Raw genomic sequence first — 18,101 nt, 5'->3', positions numbered from 1 at the left:
GGTCTCCACCTGCCATCCTGGCGCCCCCACCCCACCGTCACTGGTTGGTACCACCCCTACTTCTCTCCACCCCAGCTTTTTACCCCAGTCCGGCCCGCACATCAGCCCCAGAGCCTTCTGCTGCCTTCAGGTCAAAGTCAGACCCCCAGGGTCTCTCCGCCCCTGCCCACCTCTTGCAGCAATCCCCCCCCCAGCCTCCCCCCCACCTCCGGGCCCTGCAGCGCTGTGCCCCCGACCGCAGGTCTCTCCTCTCCCCGCGGCCCCCCGGCTCTACCCGGGCTAACTCCTCCTGACCTCAGCCCCTCCATCCCCCAGAGCCCAGGCTGGGGCGTGGGAAACGGACGGGCAGGAAGAGGGGACGCAAGGGCCGGGCTGAGGCCCAAGGGTCAGCAGGCCCAACCCCGCTGTAAAGCCAGGGTTGTGGATGCCTAGAGAGGGCCGGAGGGGACCTCCCCTCAGCTAGGCAGTGTAGGTGGTCAGAGCCCCACCCACAGGCAAGGGAGGGATGGACATGAGGGCGAGGGAGGATCTGCACAGCTCGGGGACACTTGGGAAGTGACCCGAGGGGTCTCTGCCCCGAAGCCCTGCCCCAGCCTGGCCCCCTACCTGCGGGGGCTCGTAGGGCACCATGACGCTCTGCCTGCCGGTGACAGGGTCGTCCACGTACTGCGAAAGGTTGTTGCCCTCCACGCGGATGAGGTGGCTGGCGGGGGCAGACTGTCCTGCCGAGGGGGGACGCCGCTTCAGAGAGGTGCCAGCCGGGGTCTGCACCCCTGTGCCGGGCGCATCGCAGCGGACTCGGGCCTCCCAGGGGGACTCAGACCCGCCGGCAGCCCCCATGCCCCCGGGGCACTTGGCCCAGCAGCCCTGCTCCGCGCTCACCTGCGGGCACCGGCACCCAAGGCCCCAGGCAGAGCTGGCAGGACACGGGACTGGGGTGGGGGGGATGCTGAGCCCCCCTGTCAGCCCCTCGCATCGGACCTGCCGCCTCCAGGAAGGAGGCCCCGAGCCAGCCCTCTCCTTCCCGGCTGGGGCGCTGGCCGCTGGGCACAGGAGGGGGTGGGGCAGGGACACTCACCTTCGTTGAAGTCCCGCCCGAGCTCGTGGTTGGGGCAGCGCTTCACGACCTCGGTCACGTGCTCCGCCTTCTTGTAGATGGGCATGGCGCGGATGACAGTGCCCGGAGGCGGCGGGGTGGACACCTTGGTCTGGATGGGGCACGTCTTGGCGATTTGGCAGTAAAGCTTCTTTAGCAGAGGAGAGTACTGCAGGGGGGGTGTGGGGACCGGGGTGAGGCTGGCCGTCCCAACTCCACACCCTCGCCCCCTGTGGCCCCCGCCAGGAGTCCCGGCCACCGCATGCCTGACCCTCGGCTGAACACCTCTGGGCTTCCTTCCCTCAAAGAGCCTCTCCCCGGCACCCACCCATCAGTGTCTGGCTGGTGTGGGCTCAGTGAGAGCAGCTGCTCTGAGTGCCCCGTGCGGCCAGGCTGAGACGCTTATCCCCCTGGATCTCACTGGTTGGAGAAGTAGGTACCATTAGGTCCATTTTATGGATGAGGACAGTAAAGGCCAGGACGGTGAGAAGGAGCTGCTGGAGAGCAGGGCTAGGACACGGGGCTGGGAGCCAGGTCCAGTGCGTCAAGCCTGTGAACCTTAAGCCCCCAGACTGTAGTAGTTTGAAGGGGGGAGGGTACAGCCTCGTGTCTCGGGTTTTAAAAGCCTGGAGTTAGGTTTTCTGTCCTCTGTACAGAGGAAACGTGCACAGGGACTCCCTGGACCATCCTCTGAGGGGCCAGCCCTTTGGCTTACTTCTGGCCACTGCGGGTGGGGGGCTTTGACCTTGAAGCCCCAGGACCCCCAGCCCAAGACCTTGACCCAGGGAGGATCAGATGACTCCCGGGCCACCTGAAGGGACCTCCAGGGCGAGCGCCCAGAGGTCCAGGTGGCCCACCCGAGGACCCAGGCCGGCTCTCACGAGTTCAAAGTGACCCTTGATGGAAGGGTCCCTTGGAAACACGGGTGCCCACTCGTTTCCAAGCTGGCTGTCCCCCAATGACTGGCTCCTGGGGATCCAACAGGGCTCCTCGTGGCCCCATCCCCCAGGGACAGTGGGGACATGAGGGTCTCAGAGTCCCAGGACGCTTCCTGTCCCCATGCCACGCCCCTGGGCCCCCCCCAAGCCCCCGGGGACTCAGAGTTACTCCAGCCACAGGGTCCTGGAGAGCCCCCCATCGCATCCCACTATGGTCATCAGGGAAACTGAGGCCGGACACGGGGCTGCTGCAGACCAGAGGATGAGCAGGCCTGATCCCACCTTTGCCGAGGAAGCTGGGGCCTGACACCCTGACCCTCTGGCCAGCAAGGGACACAATGGACCCTCAGAGCCTCATACTGCCAGCAACTCCAAGTCCGGGAAAAGCAAGGGAGGCGGCGCTCAGCCTGAGCCCAGGAGCAAGGGGTCCCCGCACCTCGGAGCCCTTGGCCCTGAGCAGTGCGAGACGTCCTTCCTCTGATGAGCTGAAACCCAGCTGGAAATGCTGACCTGGGGTGGGGTCTGAGGGGGCTCGGGGACAAGCCCGAGCTGGGGTCTCCCCAGTGGTGTCCTGGGGGATTGGGATCCTGTCCAACTCCCTCAGCGATGACTTCAGGACGAGCCCCCTTAGGCCCCTATCGTGGAAGGGAACTAGATGCCCACAGGGCTTGTCGCCTCCCGGGTGCCCCATCCACCTGTGCCTGCGACCCCGCTTCGGCAGGAAGGGACATCCCCCATGGGTGTAGGTGGGCCCTCAGTGGGCTTGGGACCACACAGGGGGGCAGTTCTGCTTCCCAGGGAGGTGACCGCTGACCTCCTGGGTCCCCACCGGTATAGATGCTGCCCCTTCACTCCCCAGAGCACCAGTTTGGGAGATAAGCTGAGCGTCCTGTCCTGAGGGCTGTGCCCAGGGCAGCAGTAGCCCAGCCCAAAGCAAACACCAGTTGCCAGTTTAGTGCCCAGCTCTCTTGTCCACCATGTGCGAGGCTTCGGGACCCGCCCCTGACCCGAGACAAGTGTGCAGTTAGTTTCCAGAGGAAACTAGAGGTGAGTGCCATGGAGGAGCTCCAGGGGCCTACTTAGGGGACTTCCTGGAAGCGGAGGGCCCCACAGGGAATGGCAGGCCTCAGTTGGACTTCAGGGACCTGAACACAAGCAGTCATGGAGGGAGAGGCTGGGACCCTGAGAGCCATCCACTCAGCAAGCCTTTGTTGAGCGCCTAGTGTTTGCCAGCCCCTCGGCTCACTAGGGAAAATGGACAGAGCCCCTCAGCCCCCAGAAGAAACTAGACTTATAGGAGGCTCACGCCTGAATGCCACGCAGCCTCCCCGGGGCCTCCTGCAGCGTTGGTGGATTCCAGAGGGTGTTTCTTCCCCTGCAGGTGTCCCACCTGCCTGCGGAGGGTCCAGCGAATGAGGTGACCAGGGCTGGGAGGGGCGTGTAGAGGACCCACAGAGAGCTGGCCTGGGCTGGGGGGTGGTCAGCAAGGGGAGAAGGCATCGGAGGCCTGGCCACTGTGTGGCAGTTCTGGCTCTGGGTTTGATAGCTGGGATGCCTTAAACCACTGGACACCTCCCCGCGTCTTGTTCGCCGGCCTGTGATGTGCTTCATACAACAGCCCTGAACCTCGCCCACTGTGGAAGCGCCCGCACACGTCCCCGTGCGTCCTCGCCTCTGGTGTGAGCAGGGGCAGCGGGTCCAAGTCCAAGGCTGTGGGTGGGGAGGGATGGAGCCGAACGGGCCCCCAGGGGCACGCAGGCCCTGCAGTCCCCTCTCCGATGTCGACCAACCACCGCAGGCAGCCCCAAGGAGGGAATGGAGCCAACAGGGAAGGGGCCAGGCTTCAGGCGCAGCCTTGGGAGCTGCAAAGCCGCAGCCCCCGGCCCCCTCCCCAGGCTCTGTGACTGCCGCCATGTGGCTTCAGAGCCCCCGCCCCCACCAGTGCAGCCTTTCCCTCAGGCCTGCCTGCCCCAGTCCCACTGGCCACGGCCTCTGGAGCTGCAGACGCCCCGCCCCCGGGAGGAGCTGCGGGAGCTGTCCCTGGTACCGCGGGCAGCGGCCGCCTGACCGCCCGCCCCGCTGAAAGCCGAAAGCCAAAAGCCGCAAGCCGCAAGCCGCTGGGCTGGGAGCACAGAGCTGCCTGGGGTGCCTCACCCCGGCTGGCTGGCGACGAGCGTGGGGAGAGGAGGTTCCTCCCTCTGCGTCCCTGGCCAGGCCCCCGATGGCCTTGGGTGGGCCCACTCCTCGTAGCGGTGTCCCCAGCCCAGTGCTGCCCTCAGCTGGCTGCTCACGCCGCCCTTGGGCACACACCCGGTCAGGCCCCAGGCCCCCGGCCCGGGTTGGACCCCCGGACGCCCAGGCTGGCCCAAGTCGGGCAGCATCGGGGGCGGGGGATGCCTGAGGTCTAACCCCACCCTGGTAGCATCAGGTGGTGACACCTGCGGCCGCTGGGCTGCAGGGCAGGAGTGAAGCCTGGGAGGGGGAGGGGGTAGGCCTGGATAGCCAAACCTGGGGTTGGGGGCAGGGTGGGACCTGGAGGGAATGAAGGAGCCCCCCCACCCCCTCCCCTAGCTCCTTCCCCTCCTCCCAGAGCTCCGGGGCCTCAGGCCGCCCTGGGCACGGGCAGGGAGGAGGAGGGCTCCTGGGACCTCATCAATTTTGTAAAAAAGGTCACGCGGAGATGCTTCTTCTCACCCTCCCTCCCTCCTGCCTCTCCTTCCCTCCCTCCTGCCTTTCCTTCCCTAGAACCGCTAGATGGATGTGTTTCAACAGATTCCGAGCTGATAAAATCTTATTTATCTTCGGTGGTTGACACAGAGCCGTCAGGACTTGCCTGTTCGGGGATGCGTGAGTTCCTTCGTGTTTGCAGGAAATGGTTTGCCCAGACGCTGGTGTGTGCCCATCCTGCCCCCACCCGGTTCCTCTCCTGCGATCCAACCCCACCCCCCACCCACTCCACGATAGGCCCGGCCCAGCCTGGCTGGGAGCCTCGGCCCGGCAGGGCTGGTGCAGGGGGTGGTGGGCAGAGGGTGGCGGGTGCGGCGTGGTGGTGGCTGTTAATTTCCTCGCGCCTGCTCCCCTGCAGCTGGGTGCCCAGCACAGGCAGGTCTGGGCAGAAGGAGAGTGGAGAGGTGATAATAACTTGTCTGTCATTTTCCAGGGACGTGTAGCATCTTGCAAACCGCAAATACCGTTAACCAGCTTGGGTGAATCTGTTACAACAGATTCTGGAAGACAGGGCCTGCAGTGGGGGCTTTATTATTTTTACTGATTTTTTTATGGACCACTTTTATCTGCTTTCTGTGCGTGCGCGTGTGTGTGCATGTGAGGGAGCTCACACCCACATTTCTCTCCTCTCTTGGGTTATGGACCCTTTGAGGACCTCCCCAAAGCCACAGACCCTCACTCACCCTAGAAAAGCCCTTGTGTCTTCACTCAGCGGAAAGTGGCCAGGAGCATGGGGGGCTCTGACAGGTGTCAGGGAGGTGACCGGCCTTGGGGGCTGACCATCACCCCAGCCTGCTTCAGAGCACCCACTCTCAGAAGGCAGCGAGAGCCCACACACAAGGAAACCCACGGCCAGCAGCCCACCTTGGCTGCGGGCCTGGTGGTTGGAGGCTCCGGGGGCCCCCTGGCTCCAGGGTGGGGGCCACAGCCGGTGCCTGGCCAGCAGATAAAGGAGGCTGCTCCAGCCCCCCTCTTCTGTCAAGATGCTGTGTGATGAGTCTCAGTCCCGACTCCAAAGGGCCTTGTCGATCCACTGCCCCCCCGCCATGAACAGTGCGGGGAGGGGGTCTTGCACACAGGGGGTCCCATTGTTATCACTCTCACTCTGGCCCCAGCCAGAAGCTCCTTCCCAGGGCGGAAGGAGCTGCCCAGAGGCCGGCCCTGCCTTTAGCTTCAGTGACACCCTCACGGGCAGGGTGAGGTGAGCCTGGGCCTCCATCTGGTCCTTGTTCCGTAACCCAGGCACAACATCTGGCCACCCCCGGACCTTGAGGAGGGGGTGAGCAGTACGTATTCTGAGCCCCTGGGACAGGCCGGGCTTGCAGGGAGCCCCAGAACTCCCGCCAGCAGCCACCCCTCCCGCTCCCAGGGCACAAAGAGCGTCGATAGCCCAAGCACCACGCTCAGCCCCAGCCAGGTCCAAACACGGTCCCTCTGCCCACAAGCTTGACTTTGCCAGCTGGGGAGCCGGCCTGGCCTGGCCTCCTCTGAAGACCGGCGTCCCTGCTGCAGGGACCATCCCCCAGCTGGCCTCATGGAGAGAGCCCTCTGGCAAGAACCCGGCCAGCAGGGCTGCGGGCCGTGCCTGGCACGGGGCGGCGTGGGGAGGCTGCCCACCAGCCCAGCTCTGCCCAGCACCGGGAGGGCCCCCTTGACGGCCAGGGGAAGGAGGCCCCCACTACGCTCACCCCATCCCACCTGCAGCCTTCTGAGCTGGCCTGGCCTTGTGAGCACGGTGACTGCAAGGGTCAGTGGGCACCTTCCACTCACAGGACAGTCCAGAAGCCTCGGCCTGTCGGCCCACCATTCTGGACACCGGCCACTGTCCAGTGTGGGCAATTCCTTCCCCCAGCGCCCTGCAGCTCCCGGATGGCCTGGGGCTGGACCAGAGGCAGGAGGCTGGGGAGATGGCGGGAGGGGAGGCCAGACTGCGGCCGCAGCTGTAGCAGATACTCAAGGTGGCCTCTCCGGAGGGCCGTCATGTCAGCCCCGACGGGAGCCCTGAGGATGGGCCCTCCTGTCTCTGACCTTCCTGCCATGGCAGCTGCAGGTTAAGTCCCCAGTTCAGGACCACAGGTAAAGCCACGCCCTCCAGCCAGGAAGCAGTGAGGGCATCTCTTCACTAAATCAACTCCACTCCCGGCCAGCAGGAGAGGAGCCCCCGGGGAACTGCACGCCCTGGACACGTGGGGTGGTCACTTTTCAGCTTTTAGTACAGTTGGCTGCCATCGAAGTTTTCACTGGAACCTGTAAATATCCAGCGAAGCATCTGGGGCAGGGAGTGCTGGCTTCTACACATCTGACCCCGCACACGGCAGCTCCCATCACATCAGCACCACCTTGGTTCATCCTCCCCGAGGCCCTGGGGGCACCGGCTGCCCCCTCACAACACGAGGACCCACGGAGGAAGGGGGCGCCTCGCCCTGGGCAGGTCTGCGATCCTGGGGGAGCCTGCCTGCAGGCCACTGCGTGTTTCCCCCAACGGCCTCTGACTGTCCACTTCATTGAACCCTGTGCACCTTTCATGGGGGCCTTCCTGCCCTAGAATGAGCTGCAGCACTCACAGCCCTGATCGAGGCCGGTGGAATTTCAGGGCCTGGGATCCATGAACTTGAGCTTGGCTTCCAAGGTTGGGATCTGAGAAAACCCCAAAGCAGATTTCCCCGACAACCAACCACAGGGACCCACCCAGCTTGGAAGCCAAGCTCCAACTCGCTCCCCCAGGGCCAAGGTCCAGGGCACTCAGGACCCCATGGCTGCAGCAGTGGTTCTAGGAGAAGCTGGGGCAAGAGCTCCCCTTCGGCCCTCATTTTCCCAGCTAGAGAGGGGACTAAGGGCACCGGAGAGTGGGGCGGGAACAGGGGGCCAGGTTCAGGTGCGGGAAGAGGAGGAGGGGCGGGTCCCAGGCCCTCCTGGCCTGTAGCTACGTTTACCTCTGAGCCTGGTCAGCCCTGGAGCATTGTAATTATAAAGTGTTCTTTACAATAGAGGAATATATATAAAGGAATTTTCATCAGTCAATAAAAATCAGGCTGCGAAGGCGAACTGGGCAGACTCTCCCCGCCCAGTGGCAGCTGTCACTCACTCACTGACAAACAGTAGTCGCAGGCTGGCTGGGCCCAGGTGCTCCCCGCCAGGGCAGGCCCTGGACCTGTGAGGGGTCAGCCCCGCTCACCACTGGTCCACTGGGTCCTGGGGGGGTCCCTGGACCCACCCCTCGGAGCTGAGAGAAGGCTGCTCCTTTGAGGCGCTCCACAGAGGGGCACAGGCTGTGCCCCCCACAAGCTGCGTGATGAAAGCCAGGGGTCAGGCTGCCGGGGCTCAGACCCCCACTCCACCCTTTGCTGACGGGCGACCTTGAGCAGGGACCTGCCCTCCCGAGCCTCAGTTTCCTTATCCGTAAAGTGAGGAGGACACGAGAGCCTACAACTTGTACCGGGGTGCTCGGGGTGGGGGGGCTACCCACGCAGGGGCCCTGCAAGGGCACTGTCCATGCACCAACCAGACACCCTAGAATCCACGGAGCTGTGTCCAATTTGGAAACAAGCCCCAGACAAGAGAGGACTCTTGGTAAGACATCTATTGCATCATGCCCGGCCCACAGCCCCGCACCTGGGAGAAGGAGCCCTGTTCCTGGGGGCTCCCCTCGCCTCCCCTGCAAGAACCTCGGGGCTGGGAGTGGGGACTGCCCTGGGACCCCTCGGCAACAGGGACTCGGGGCCCCTTTCAGGGCCCCCCAGGCTGAGTTCTGTGACCTCCAGGCGCAGGGCTTCCCCGCTGCTTGAGGGGACCCCCCCCTTGGGCCGCGAGCCGGGGCACTGACCCCCCAGGACCAGCCGCAGGGAGCGCCCCCCCGCGGAGCTCCGCACAGGGCAAGCGTTTGCTGCAGATTCTCCCCCAGTACTCGGAGGTTCATCTCTACAATGAACACTGCTAGGACTCTTCCCTCGGCTTCAAGTACGTATAATTGCTTCTGGTGCCAGTAAAAGGTATTAATTCCACTTATGCATTCCATAAACTTTTAGGATAACGCAATTGATACCGCGATCATGTTGGGACACCTCCACTATTATTTTCCTACTTGCAAACCTCCGAGGGGCTGGAAAGTTTTCTCCCGAATCCATTAGCGTTGACTCAGCCACCTTCTACCCAGGAATCCCTCGTAGAGCCTTTGCGTTTCCCAGGCCCCCTCCCACGTGTTCCTGGGGCAGGGGTGGGATGGGAGGGCATTCACATCACGTGGGCCAGCTCGCTCTCAGGACAGACGGATGGACACACACCCCGTCGGATGTGGGGGCAGCTGGAGGTCATCCAGGGGGCTGTGTTCAGGCTGGGGGGCTGGCTGGAGGCCCCCAGGGACAAGGTGTGCCCTCGCACCCGTGCGTACCCGCCCCGTCTCGCCTCACGGCAGCCTGCCCTGTGGGCCATCAGCAGTGTCACCCAGTCTGCCCGAGGCGCCCACAGATGCCCAGCTGGGCCAGGGCTCCGACCACACCAAGCCTGCCTGCTGACCTTGGAGCCCCTCCCCAAACTCCAGAACGTCAAGGACAGCCCCTTCCCTGGAGAGGCTCAGGCTGGGAGCAGGAAGGGGCCAGGCTGGGCTGGGCAGCCTCCGGACACCCTCACATCGGCTGTTCTTCCTCTCTGCTCCCTGGGACTCTTGTCGCCAGCTGTCCCCACACTGCCAACCCACGGGGATCCCCGGAATGGGAGTGGCCATTGGGCCCAGAGGCCAACCCCGCCATGTCCCGGGGAGGGTGTGGAACAGGGACCTAGGCACCTGGCACTGCCATCCCTGTCCCGGCTCCACCCGCCCACCGGCCCAAAGAACATCAGTGCCCAAGGGTGCCGGGCCTTGCTCACAGCTGTGATCTCTCACGGCATCTGTCTCTCTCCAAAGCCCAGACAGCCCCGAAAGGAACAAGCCTCAGCCAGAACGCTCACGAGCAGAGAATGCTGGCAGGGCGCTACAGAACCTCCTGTGACACAGCGACCCCGCTGGCCAAACTGCCATCTCCTCCCGCCCCTGCTCCTGGCCACTGTCTCAGGTCCCTCCTCTGGCTGCTCAGTTACCTGCTACCCACCTCCTCCTGACTCCTGTGGGAGGGGAGGGGCTGTCAGAACCCTGGGCAGCGACCAGGAGGGGCCTGCGTGCCTGTGTGTGCAAGTACACGTGTACAGTGTCTGCACGTGGGCATGTCTGCACATGTGTCTGCATGTCTGCCTGTGTGTGCATGTCTGCACATGTGTTCGTGTTTGTGCATGCATGTACGAGCGTTGCATGCACGCATACGTGCACACACGCCTGTGAGCTGAGGGCTCCAGGCTCCTCTGCCCCCAAAGAATGCAGGCGTGAGAGCTGAAGTCAAGGGACACAGGTCAAGGCAGATGAAGCACCCGGGGCTGGGGGGACTCCCAGGAGGCCTTGGCCAAGCAGAAGCCAAAGACCCCATTAACAGCTGCGGTCGCTTGGGGGCTGGTGAGGGTGTTTTTCCTGAGCAGGAAGAGGAGAGAAGGCAGCAGTCAATTTGGAACTGAGCTTGAGAAAAATACGAATTATCTATCAGTTACCAGCCGGCTGGCGTAGGGGGGCCGCACATGGCTCGGCGTGGAGGCCTGGAGGGCAAGCCCGGGCGGCAAGTCTGGGCAGCGCCCGCACAGCCAGGCCCCCAGAGCTGCAAGCAGGCAGGATGCCCGGTGGTCCCCGTCCTCACCATGAGCCGGCCGCCTGTCCCCCACCCCTCCCCGGGCAAGGCAGGGAGCCTGCAGGGGTGGGGTCTGCTCCCAGAGCCAAGGTGCCACGAATCTCATTATGGATGTGTGTCCCACCTCCACCCCCGCACGGAGACGGGCTGGGGAGGGCGTCTGTGGGCACGAGCAGCGGCACCTTCCTCCTCAGCTCAGCTCCGCGAGCCCTCAGCGGGGGTGCAGGTGGAGGTGCCCAGGCTGGGAGGGAGGTGTCCACTGCTCGGGCACGGGGGGGAGCGGGGCTGGGGCTTGGAGACAGAGCTGATCGGACAAATGAGCCTTCCCCTGCCCCCTGGTGCGGCCGCTGGGCTGCCTCTGTCCTGGACAACAGACCACCCCACGGGGCCACTTAGGGCCCGCACAACTGTGACCAAGCCATGAGCCCCTCCAGCCCTGAGGCCACACACCTGGCAGGGGGCGGTGGAGGCAACCGGGAGGGGGCAGCTCCCATCCCTCCCTGAGGACCAGCTCAGACCATCCCAGGCGCTCAAAGCCCCTCAGATGCTACAGACCCCATCAGCATCCTCAAACAATGCAGAGGAAGGGAGCCAGGACCCCCCCAAGCTGCCTGCCAGGACTCCTACGGGACCAGCAACTCAGGCCCTGATGACAGAACGTCAGTGAAGGAGGGACCGGGACCCTCCCCCTTAGAAGAGAGAGAAAGGGCTTAGGGAGCAAGTCAGACTGTGGAACAGGAGCAGTAGTGAGCCTCCTGTCACTAGAGATGTGCAAGTGGAGGGATGCCTCGAGGGCCAGACCTCAAAGCAGGGGTGTGGGGAGCAGGACCCCACAGGCAATAGAGAAGCCCCCGCAGGTGCAGCTTTGGCTAAACGACCTTGTCCAGGAGGACCAGGCTCCATGGCAGCCCACCCCCACCACCACCCCCACCCCCACCGTCCAAGGAAATAATGAAGATGCCGGCACCGACTGCGCTAAGCCCATCCCGGTTAAGCCTTATCACCTCCACCAGTGGAGCGATGGAGTGAGAATTCCCAGACGAGGACATCTGGGCACCGACAGGAGCAGGTGCCCCTCTTGGCCCCTGGAAGCCCTGGAGTCAGTCTCAGCCTTGACTCAGCGATGGGTCAGCAGCTGGGGGAGCCCACGGCTCAAACAAGAACCAGAGATAGCTGCAGGGGGCCGTCCAGGCTGCCTGCCGCTCTGCCCCACCTCTGGCCACCCCAGGAGTGTGGGAAAGCCACAGCCTGGCCAGCAGGGCAGTGGGGACAGTGGGAACCGGTTCTCAAAGCGCAGGACCTCAGTGTCACCAGTTCGGCACTCCCTCGGGGGCAGGAACCATCCACCCTGCATGGACTCCTTTGCTCCAGGGTCCTTTTCCAGGGGCCGGGAGTGAGCACGGAGCTGCTGTTCCCAGAGGAGGTGACGTAGCCCCATGGCCAGGACCGCCAGAGCCAGGCTCACTCTCCCCTCCTGGGGGCGGGCAGCAGACCTGGAGGGTCCTTGGGGCACCCTTTCCTGCCCAATGCCCTAGGCTCCGAGGCAAGCCGGCGGTGTATCCGGGGGTCTTGGTGCCCCTAACCCTTTACTCTGCCCTAGCAGGGACATCAAGCAGCGCCTTCCTCTCCCAGCCGCAGTGTGGACAGTGCAGTTCAGTGGTTGGGGGCACAGCCGCAGGAGCCAGCCACCAGGTCCCCACGCCAGTGCCCCCACTTAGCGCCTGCATAACTCGAGCAGGCGACTTCCCGTCCCCGTGCCTCGGCGTCCTGGACTCTAACATGGGACAACAGTAGACTCTGCCTCGTGGCTGCAGGCAGTTTCAAGGGTTTACACAACCTCAAAGAGCTTAGGGCAATAGCAAGTCACAGCTCTCGGGGAGCAGCCGTGGGTGTGTGGGATGTTATCAAGGTTGGCAAAATCTCGACCATCTCGACGGGGGGGTCAGATTGTTCCCAAGGGCACGGTGGCAGGACCTGGGGTCCTCGGCACCGTGGCCCCATCCCTGAGCCCCTGTCTCACACCCACGCTTGGAGATGACAACCCAGAGAGGGAGTGGGCAAAGCCGAAACCCGCCGACAGCAGACACCTCTGGCCAGCCCTGCGCTGCCTGGAGGAGGTGGCCTCCGTGGGCCCCAGCGCCAGCCTCAGACGGCTCCAGGTGTCCGAGCTGTGAGCCTGCTGCCCACTCAGCACAGGACTCCAGCCAGAGCCCTCACTGAGCTCAGGGATGCCGGCCGGACAGTCCTCGTGAGAAGGGGCTGCCTCCGTCTTCGCCGGGGGGAGGGGCATGCCCATCTCCTCTGGGGCCCTGTGGGAGGCTGGCCCACTCTGGCCACGCGTCCGTCCGAGGGGTGGGCACGCCCAGACTGCCCGGCCCCGAGACCCGCCTCCGGCCCGACGCGCCTCCCGGCCAGGTGGGAACCCTGGGCGGACGCGGATGTGCACGGCGGCCATCCCTGGGTGCCAAGGACGCGGGCAGCCCCTCCCCACCGCGCGCCCCACAGGTGACCGCCGGAGCCGGGGCGCCACTCACCGTCCAGGTGGCCGACTTGGCTGTGCTCGACTGCTGGAAGGTCACCTCGAAGTGGTGGGGGCCCGGGTAGTCGGCGTTGGAGGGGATGGCAGGCGCGGGCGACATGGCGTCGAAGGTGGAGCTGGGCTGCGCGTAGGGCGAATGGCTGGGCACGCGAGCGGCGTGCTCTGGGGCGTAGGGGCTGCCGGCCGAGGCCGCGCGGCTGCCCAGCTGGTCCATGGTGCTGCTCAGCAAATGCAACTGGGACTGGCAGGAAGGGGAGGAGGGAAGGGGAAGACACACAGTCAGGCTGGAGAGTGGAAGCCATCCCGTCCGGGAGGTGTCCTGTTACAGGAGCCTTAAAGGGCCAGCAGCTCAGTCATCCCAAATATTTCCTCGGGGGGTGGGGGTGGGTGGGGGGGGCCCACCTGACAGGTCACTACTTGTGTTGGGATAAACTGACATAGTCACCTCGCCCTCCCCTCTCCATCAGCCTCCCAGTGCCTGGGCTCCTGGGGCTCCACCAAGCACACCTGGAGGGGACCGGCCTGCGGGGGCGGCTCCCAGCCCCGACTGACACCCTGGCCGCCCGGCGCACTCCCCAGGGGCAGCACCCGGCCCAGAGAGCCACGCCTCCTGCTGTCCCACCGTTACAGCTCAAGCTGGGGAAACCCCACCCCCGGGAGCAGGGCAGAGGGCGGCCCCAGCGCGCAGGGTGGGCACACCCCAGGCTCCGGTGCAGGGGCTGCCTGCCCAAGAGGCTTTGGGAGGCCAGATGTGGTCCCTCGGTCCAGCCCTGTAGGTGGTGGGACAGAGCTGGGGGCTGAAGGACGGTGGCTGAGGCCACTTGCGAAGGGCCTCTGTACGATGATGACGGGCTGCCTTCATCCATCCGCATCTGAATGCCCCCCCAGTTCCCCCTGCTAGCAGGTCTGCCTGGTCCACACCCTCTGCCCACCCCAGGGCACTGGCAGCCTAGCCCCCTCTGGGGCCACACACAGAAGGAACAGGAACTCTTAGACTCATGGTGTGGGCGGGTCCCCTGGGTCACCCTCTGTGGGGTCCGGACCAGCAGCCCCTGCCCGGAGCTTAAGGGAGGCCCCAGCGAGGAAGGGAGGGGGCGGGCACCGGCCCACGCTTCAGCGTCTTGAATCCAGGGCAGAGCAGATCTCCCCTGGAGGGCTGGCAGGGAAGACCCACCTTCCCAGTCAGGAGGCTTCCAACAGGAGGCGGTTCGGAGGGTGACACAGTAGCTGACAGGGGCCAGACCTGCTCTAACCGCAAATGTTTAAACAGCTCCTTCTCTGTGCCAGCCAGGCTCGGAGGGAGGGCGCTACTGCCCCCGATTTGCAGATGAGGAGACTGAGGCTTGGAGTGGGGATGGTAACGCCGGGGCACCGTGAACTGGGGGGACTTGCATCTGGCGGGCAGAGGGCCTGGAGTCCCCCTAGCGGGGCTGGGGGGAGAGGCAGACCGGACAGCGGGAGAGGGGCCCCTTTGCTCTGCACCCCCTTCCAAGAGGCAAGCACTCTGTCCCCTCCTCCAGACTGAAAAACAAGCGAGCGAGTTCCTTGGATGGTGGGGAGAACCCCCGCCGTGGGGCGACCCCGGTGCTCAGCCCCCCCTGCACATCAGGAGGGTTGAGCTCCATAACCCAGAGCCCCCTGCAGCTCAGCACCCCGGAGGCACACCCGTGTCCACATCACTGAGCCCCCGGGCCCCCTCCCGACCTGGGGAGGGAAAGCCTCTCCTGAGGTCTGCCCAGCCTGGAGGAAGCTCAGCACAGGTGATGACCGAGGGGGAGGGAGGATGACAGGCGGCTGATTCTTACCAAAGCCACTGCCCCCCACCACGCCCCCAGCCCCGTTCCTCCGCCCCACCGTGCCTCCCAGAGGCCAGGCAGGTGCTTTCCTCGGATACTCCAGCCCTGACGGCCAACTGCCAGCCAGTGCAGATCAGCCGCCAGGCCCGACCCCATGCCCTCCCCGTTGGGGACAGCCAGACTGGGCGACGCCGTCAGGGTGTTGGCACAAGGCCCTGGCCGAAACTGCCATCTGACAGATCCCTTGGGTGGGTCTCAGGCTTTTCTATTTGGACCTCCAGGGCCATTCCCCCCACCCTGTAAACATACAGCCCCAACACCAGTGGGATGGGGGACCCCTGCTGGGCAGACCCCACTTCCCCGCCCCACTAAGGCCACCTTCCCTGGTCGGCGGTCCCCCCAAAGGCCTTCCTAACTTCCTGTGCCTTCACCTGTAAGACGAAGGGGGCCCAGTGCCCACTGCCTTGCCTACCTTGCAGGTGGATAAACAAACTGCCGAGTCCGTGACGGAATGTTATTCCTCCACCATCAGAAAGAAACAAACTACTGATGCTACAACCCGGAGGAAATGCAAAAACACGCCACACGAAGGCGCCGACACGAAAGCTCACACGCCATTCGGTTCCCGTTTACATGAAAGTCCAGGGATGGCAAACCCACAGGGACAGATGCAGATGGGGGGTGGCCAGGGCTGGGGTGGGGCTTCGGGGTGACAGCTAAGGTGCAGTGTTCCCTTCTGAGGCCATGAAAATGCTCTCAAATAGACGGTGGTGATGGGTCCATATACCTGTGAATTTTTTTAACTGGAGTATAGTTGATTTAAAATGCTGTGTTAGTGTCTGCTGTACAGCAAAGTGATTCAGTTATACACACACATGCATATTCTTTTTCATATTCTTTTCCGTTATGGTTTATCACTGGGTATTGAATATAGTTCCCTGCGCTATATAGTAGGACTTTGTTTTTTGTCCATCCTGTAAATAATAGTTTGCATCTGCTCATCCCAAACTCCCAATCCATCCCTACCCTGCACTCCCCACCTTGGCAACTCTAAGTCTGTTCTCTGAGTCTGTTTTGTGACTATGTTTTAAAAATACTGAATTGTATACTTGAAGTCAGTGAATTGTGTGGTATGCCAATTATAACTCAATAAAAACAACTGAGGGACTCGGCCAGTCCTCACCTCTCCTGGCCCGGGCCGTTGTGGGCGTGAGGGGAGCGACAGCCAACACCTCCAGAGGGCCCGGGTGGGGGCCCCACGTGCTCTCACACCCCCTTGCTCCGGGAGGGCACTGCTCTGCGTCCCCCCGGCTTACGCCTCCCCACTGGACTTCAGACCCGACAAGGACAGACCTTGTCCCATGGGTCATCAACGTACCCCCGCGCGGGCACAGGAAACGTGGCCAGTGTGAACTAAGCTGGGCTGTGGACATAAGGGCACAGACTCCAAGGACTTAGTGCCAATGAAAAGAATAGAATAAAATATCTCTGGGCTTCCCTGGTGGCGCAGTGGTTGAGAATCTGCCTGCCAATGCAGGGGACACGGGTTCGAGCCCTGGTCTGGGAGGATCCCGCATGCCGCAGAGCAGCTAGGCCCGTGAGCCACAACTACTGTGCCTGCGCGTCTGGAGCCTGTGCTCCGCAACAAGAGAGGCTGCGATAGTGAGGGGCCCGCGCACTGCGATGAAGAGTGGCCCCCACTTGCCGCAACTAGAGAAAGCCCTCGCACAGAAACGAAGACCCAACACAGCCATAAATAAATAAATAAATAAAATTAAAAAAAAAAATCTCATTCACAATTTCATATTGATCACTTGCTGAAATGAGCATAGTTTGGGAAAAGCCAAATAAATCCTTGAATTATTTTCACTGTTTCTTTTCACCATTTTTAATGTGGCTACAAGAAAATGCAACGTTACATGTGTGGCTTGCATCCCATTTCTACTGGACGGCCGGCACAGGACAGGGTCCTCAATCAGTGGCCAGTGAGGGACTCGCAACTGTGATTATTGTTATTGCTATTATTATTATTAATTATTAGCACATCCTTTGGGGTTGTAGTGCGTTTCTCATTACAGAGTAGTTACTCAGGAGGGTTGCTGAATGAGAGAGCAAGTGGGCACAGGGATGGAGGGATGGAGGGAGGGAGGGAGGGGGGATGGAGGGAGGGGGGAGGGAGGAATGGATGGGGAGGGGGAGGGAGGGATGGATGGATGAATGAATGGATGGATGGATGATGGATGGATGGGTGGATGAATGGATGGATGGATGGAGGGAGGGGGGTGGGATGGATAGATAGATGGATGGGGCAGCAGGATGCCCCCCACCCCGCCATACAAATGCCCAGGAATGAGGACGGGATGTGAGTCTGCTTCTCCCTCTTGCAGGAGGCTGAGAACCTGGTGGGTCCTGGGGGGAGGGGTCCCAGCCTGCCAACCCAACCCCCAGAGAGCTCCTTTCTCTTCTAGGTGATGAGCATGACCCCTCTGGAGGGTCTTCCCTTTCGCTCCACCAAGGGCGGCAGGGAGCCTTCCGCATCCCTAACAAGGACAGCCCAGCCTGGGGTTTCATGTCTGTCCCCCAGGCTCCATCCCCAACAGGAGGGCAGCCCAGGCCAGCGGAGCAAACAGCCCCTGCCTCCCAGTTCAGGGGAAGCAACCGTGTTCAGATTTTAACTTGTCCACATTCTTTACAGATCTGAGGCGAGTGCCAGGGAATTAGTCATTGAACCAAAAGCAGCAGGGCTGATAGGATCTCCACGCCCAGCAGCCCCAGATCAAGAGGGAGCCTGGAGGCTTCCAGCGGGCCGGCCCAGCACAGGAGTCCTAATGAGATGTGGGACCGCTGCGTCCATCATCCAGCGAGGGTCCCATCTCCTCTCCTCTCACTCCAGCCCTCCAAGGTGGCAGGCTCAGGGGCCTCCTGTGGTCTGGGGGCCTGGGAAGCCCCCCTTCTCCCTGGGAGACTGATGACACTAGCCTTGTGCTGGGCAGATGCTGTCGGGGCAGACCGCCAGCGCTGCTCCTTCCCTCCATCCTGCTTCCCCAGGGACACCCCTGCCCACACCCGGAGAGACAGCAGAGATGTTTGTCCCCCTGGTTTCCCTGAGGCTTTGAGCGCAGCTGGGGAACCCGCAGATTAGGAAGTGTTGCATCCTCACCTTGAAAGGCCCTTCCTTCCCTACCCACAGGGAACTTTGCATTTCCTTCCCGGCCAGGCAGGGAGCTTTGCTGGGGCCACCCCCCACCCAGACCCAGCTGCTAAACAGGGGAGCCTGGACCCCAGGGGAGGCCAGCCTGG

The 18,101-nt window shown here is 63.2% G+C and overlaps 1 protein-coding gene across 6 annotated transcripts in view; it reads right to left on the bottom strand.

Moving 5' to 3' along the window:
* TP73 (tumor protein p73) overlaps window positions 1-18,101 on the bottom strand; it is a 69,295-nt gene that overhangs the window by 6,730 nt on the left and 44,464 nt on the right. For all 6 annotated transcript variants that reach the window (XM_057544342.1, XM_057544327.1, XM_057544333.1 and 3 more), the window contains 3 exons: window positions 13,001-13,246; window positions 1,079-1,265; window positions 607-722 (listed from right to left, as the gene is read on the bottom strand). In XM_057544342.1, coding sequence (XP_057400325.1) covers window positions 607-722; window positions 1,079-1,265; window positions 13,001-13,219 — 522 coding nt within the window. In that variant the 5' untranslated portion in view covers window positions 13,220-13,246. The remainder of the gene's footprint in view (window positions 1-606; window positions 723-1,078; window positions 1,266-13,000; window positions 13,247-18,101) is intronic.

Source organism: Balaenoptera acutorostrata, chromosome 1 (genome assembly GCF_949987535.1).
Source record: "Balaenoptera acutorostrata chromosome 1, mBalAcu1.1, whole genome shotgun sequence".
NCBI lineage: Eukaryota > Metazoa > Chordata > Mammalia > Artiodactyla > Balaenopteridae > Balaenoptera > Balaenoptera acutorostrata.
This window is presented reverse-complemented; position numbering and strand designations above follow the sequence as displayed.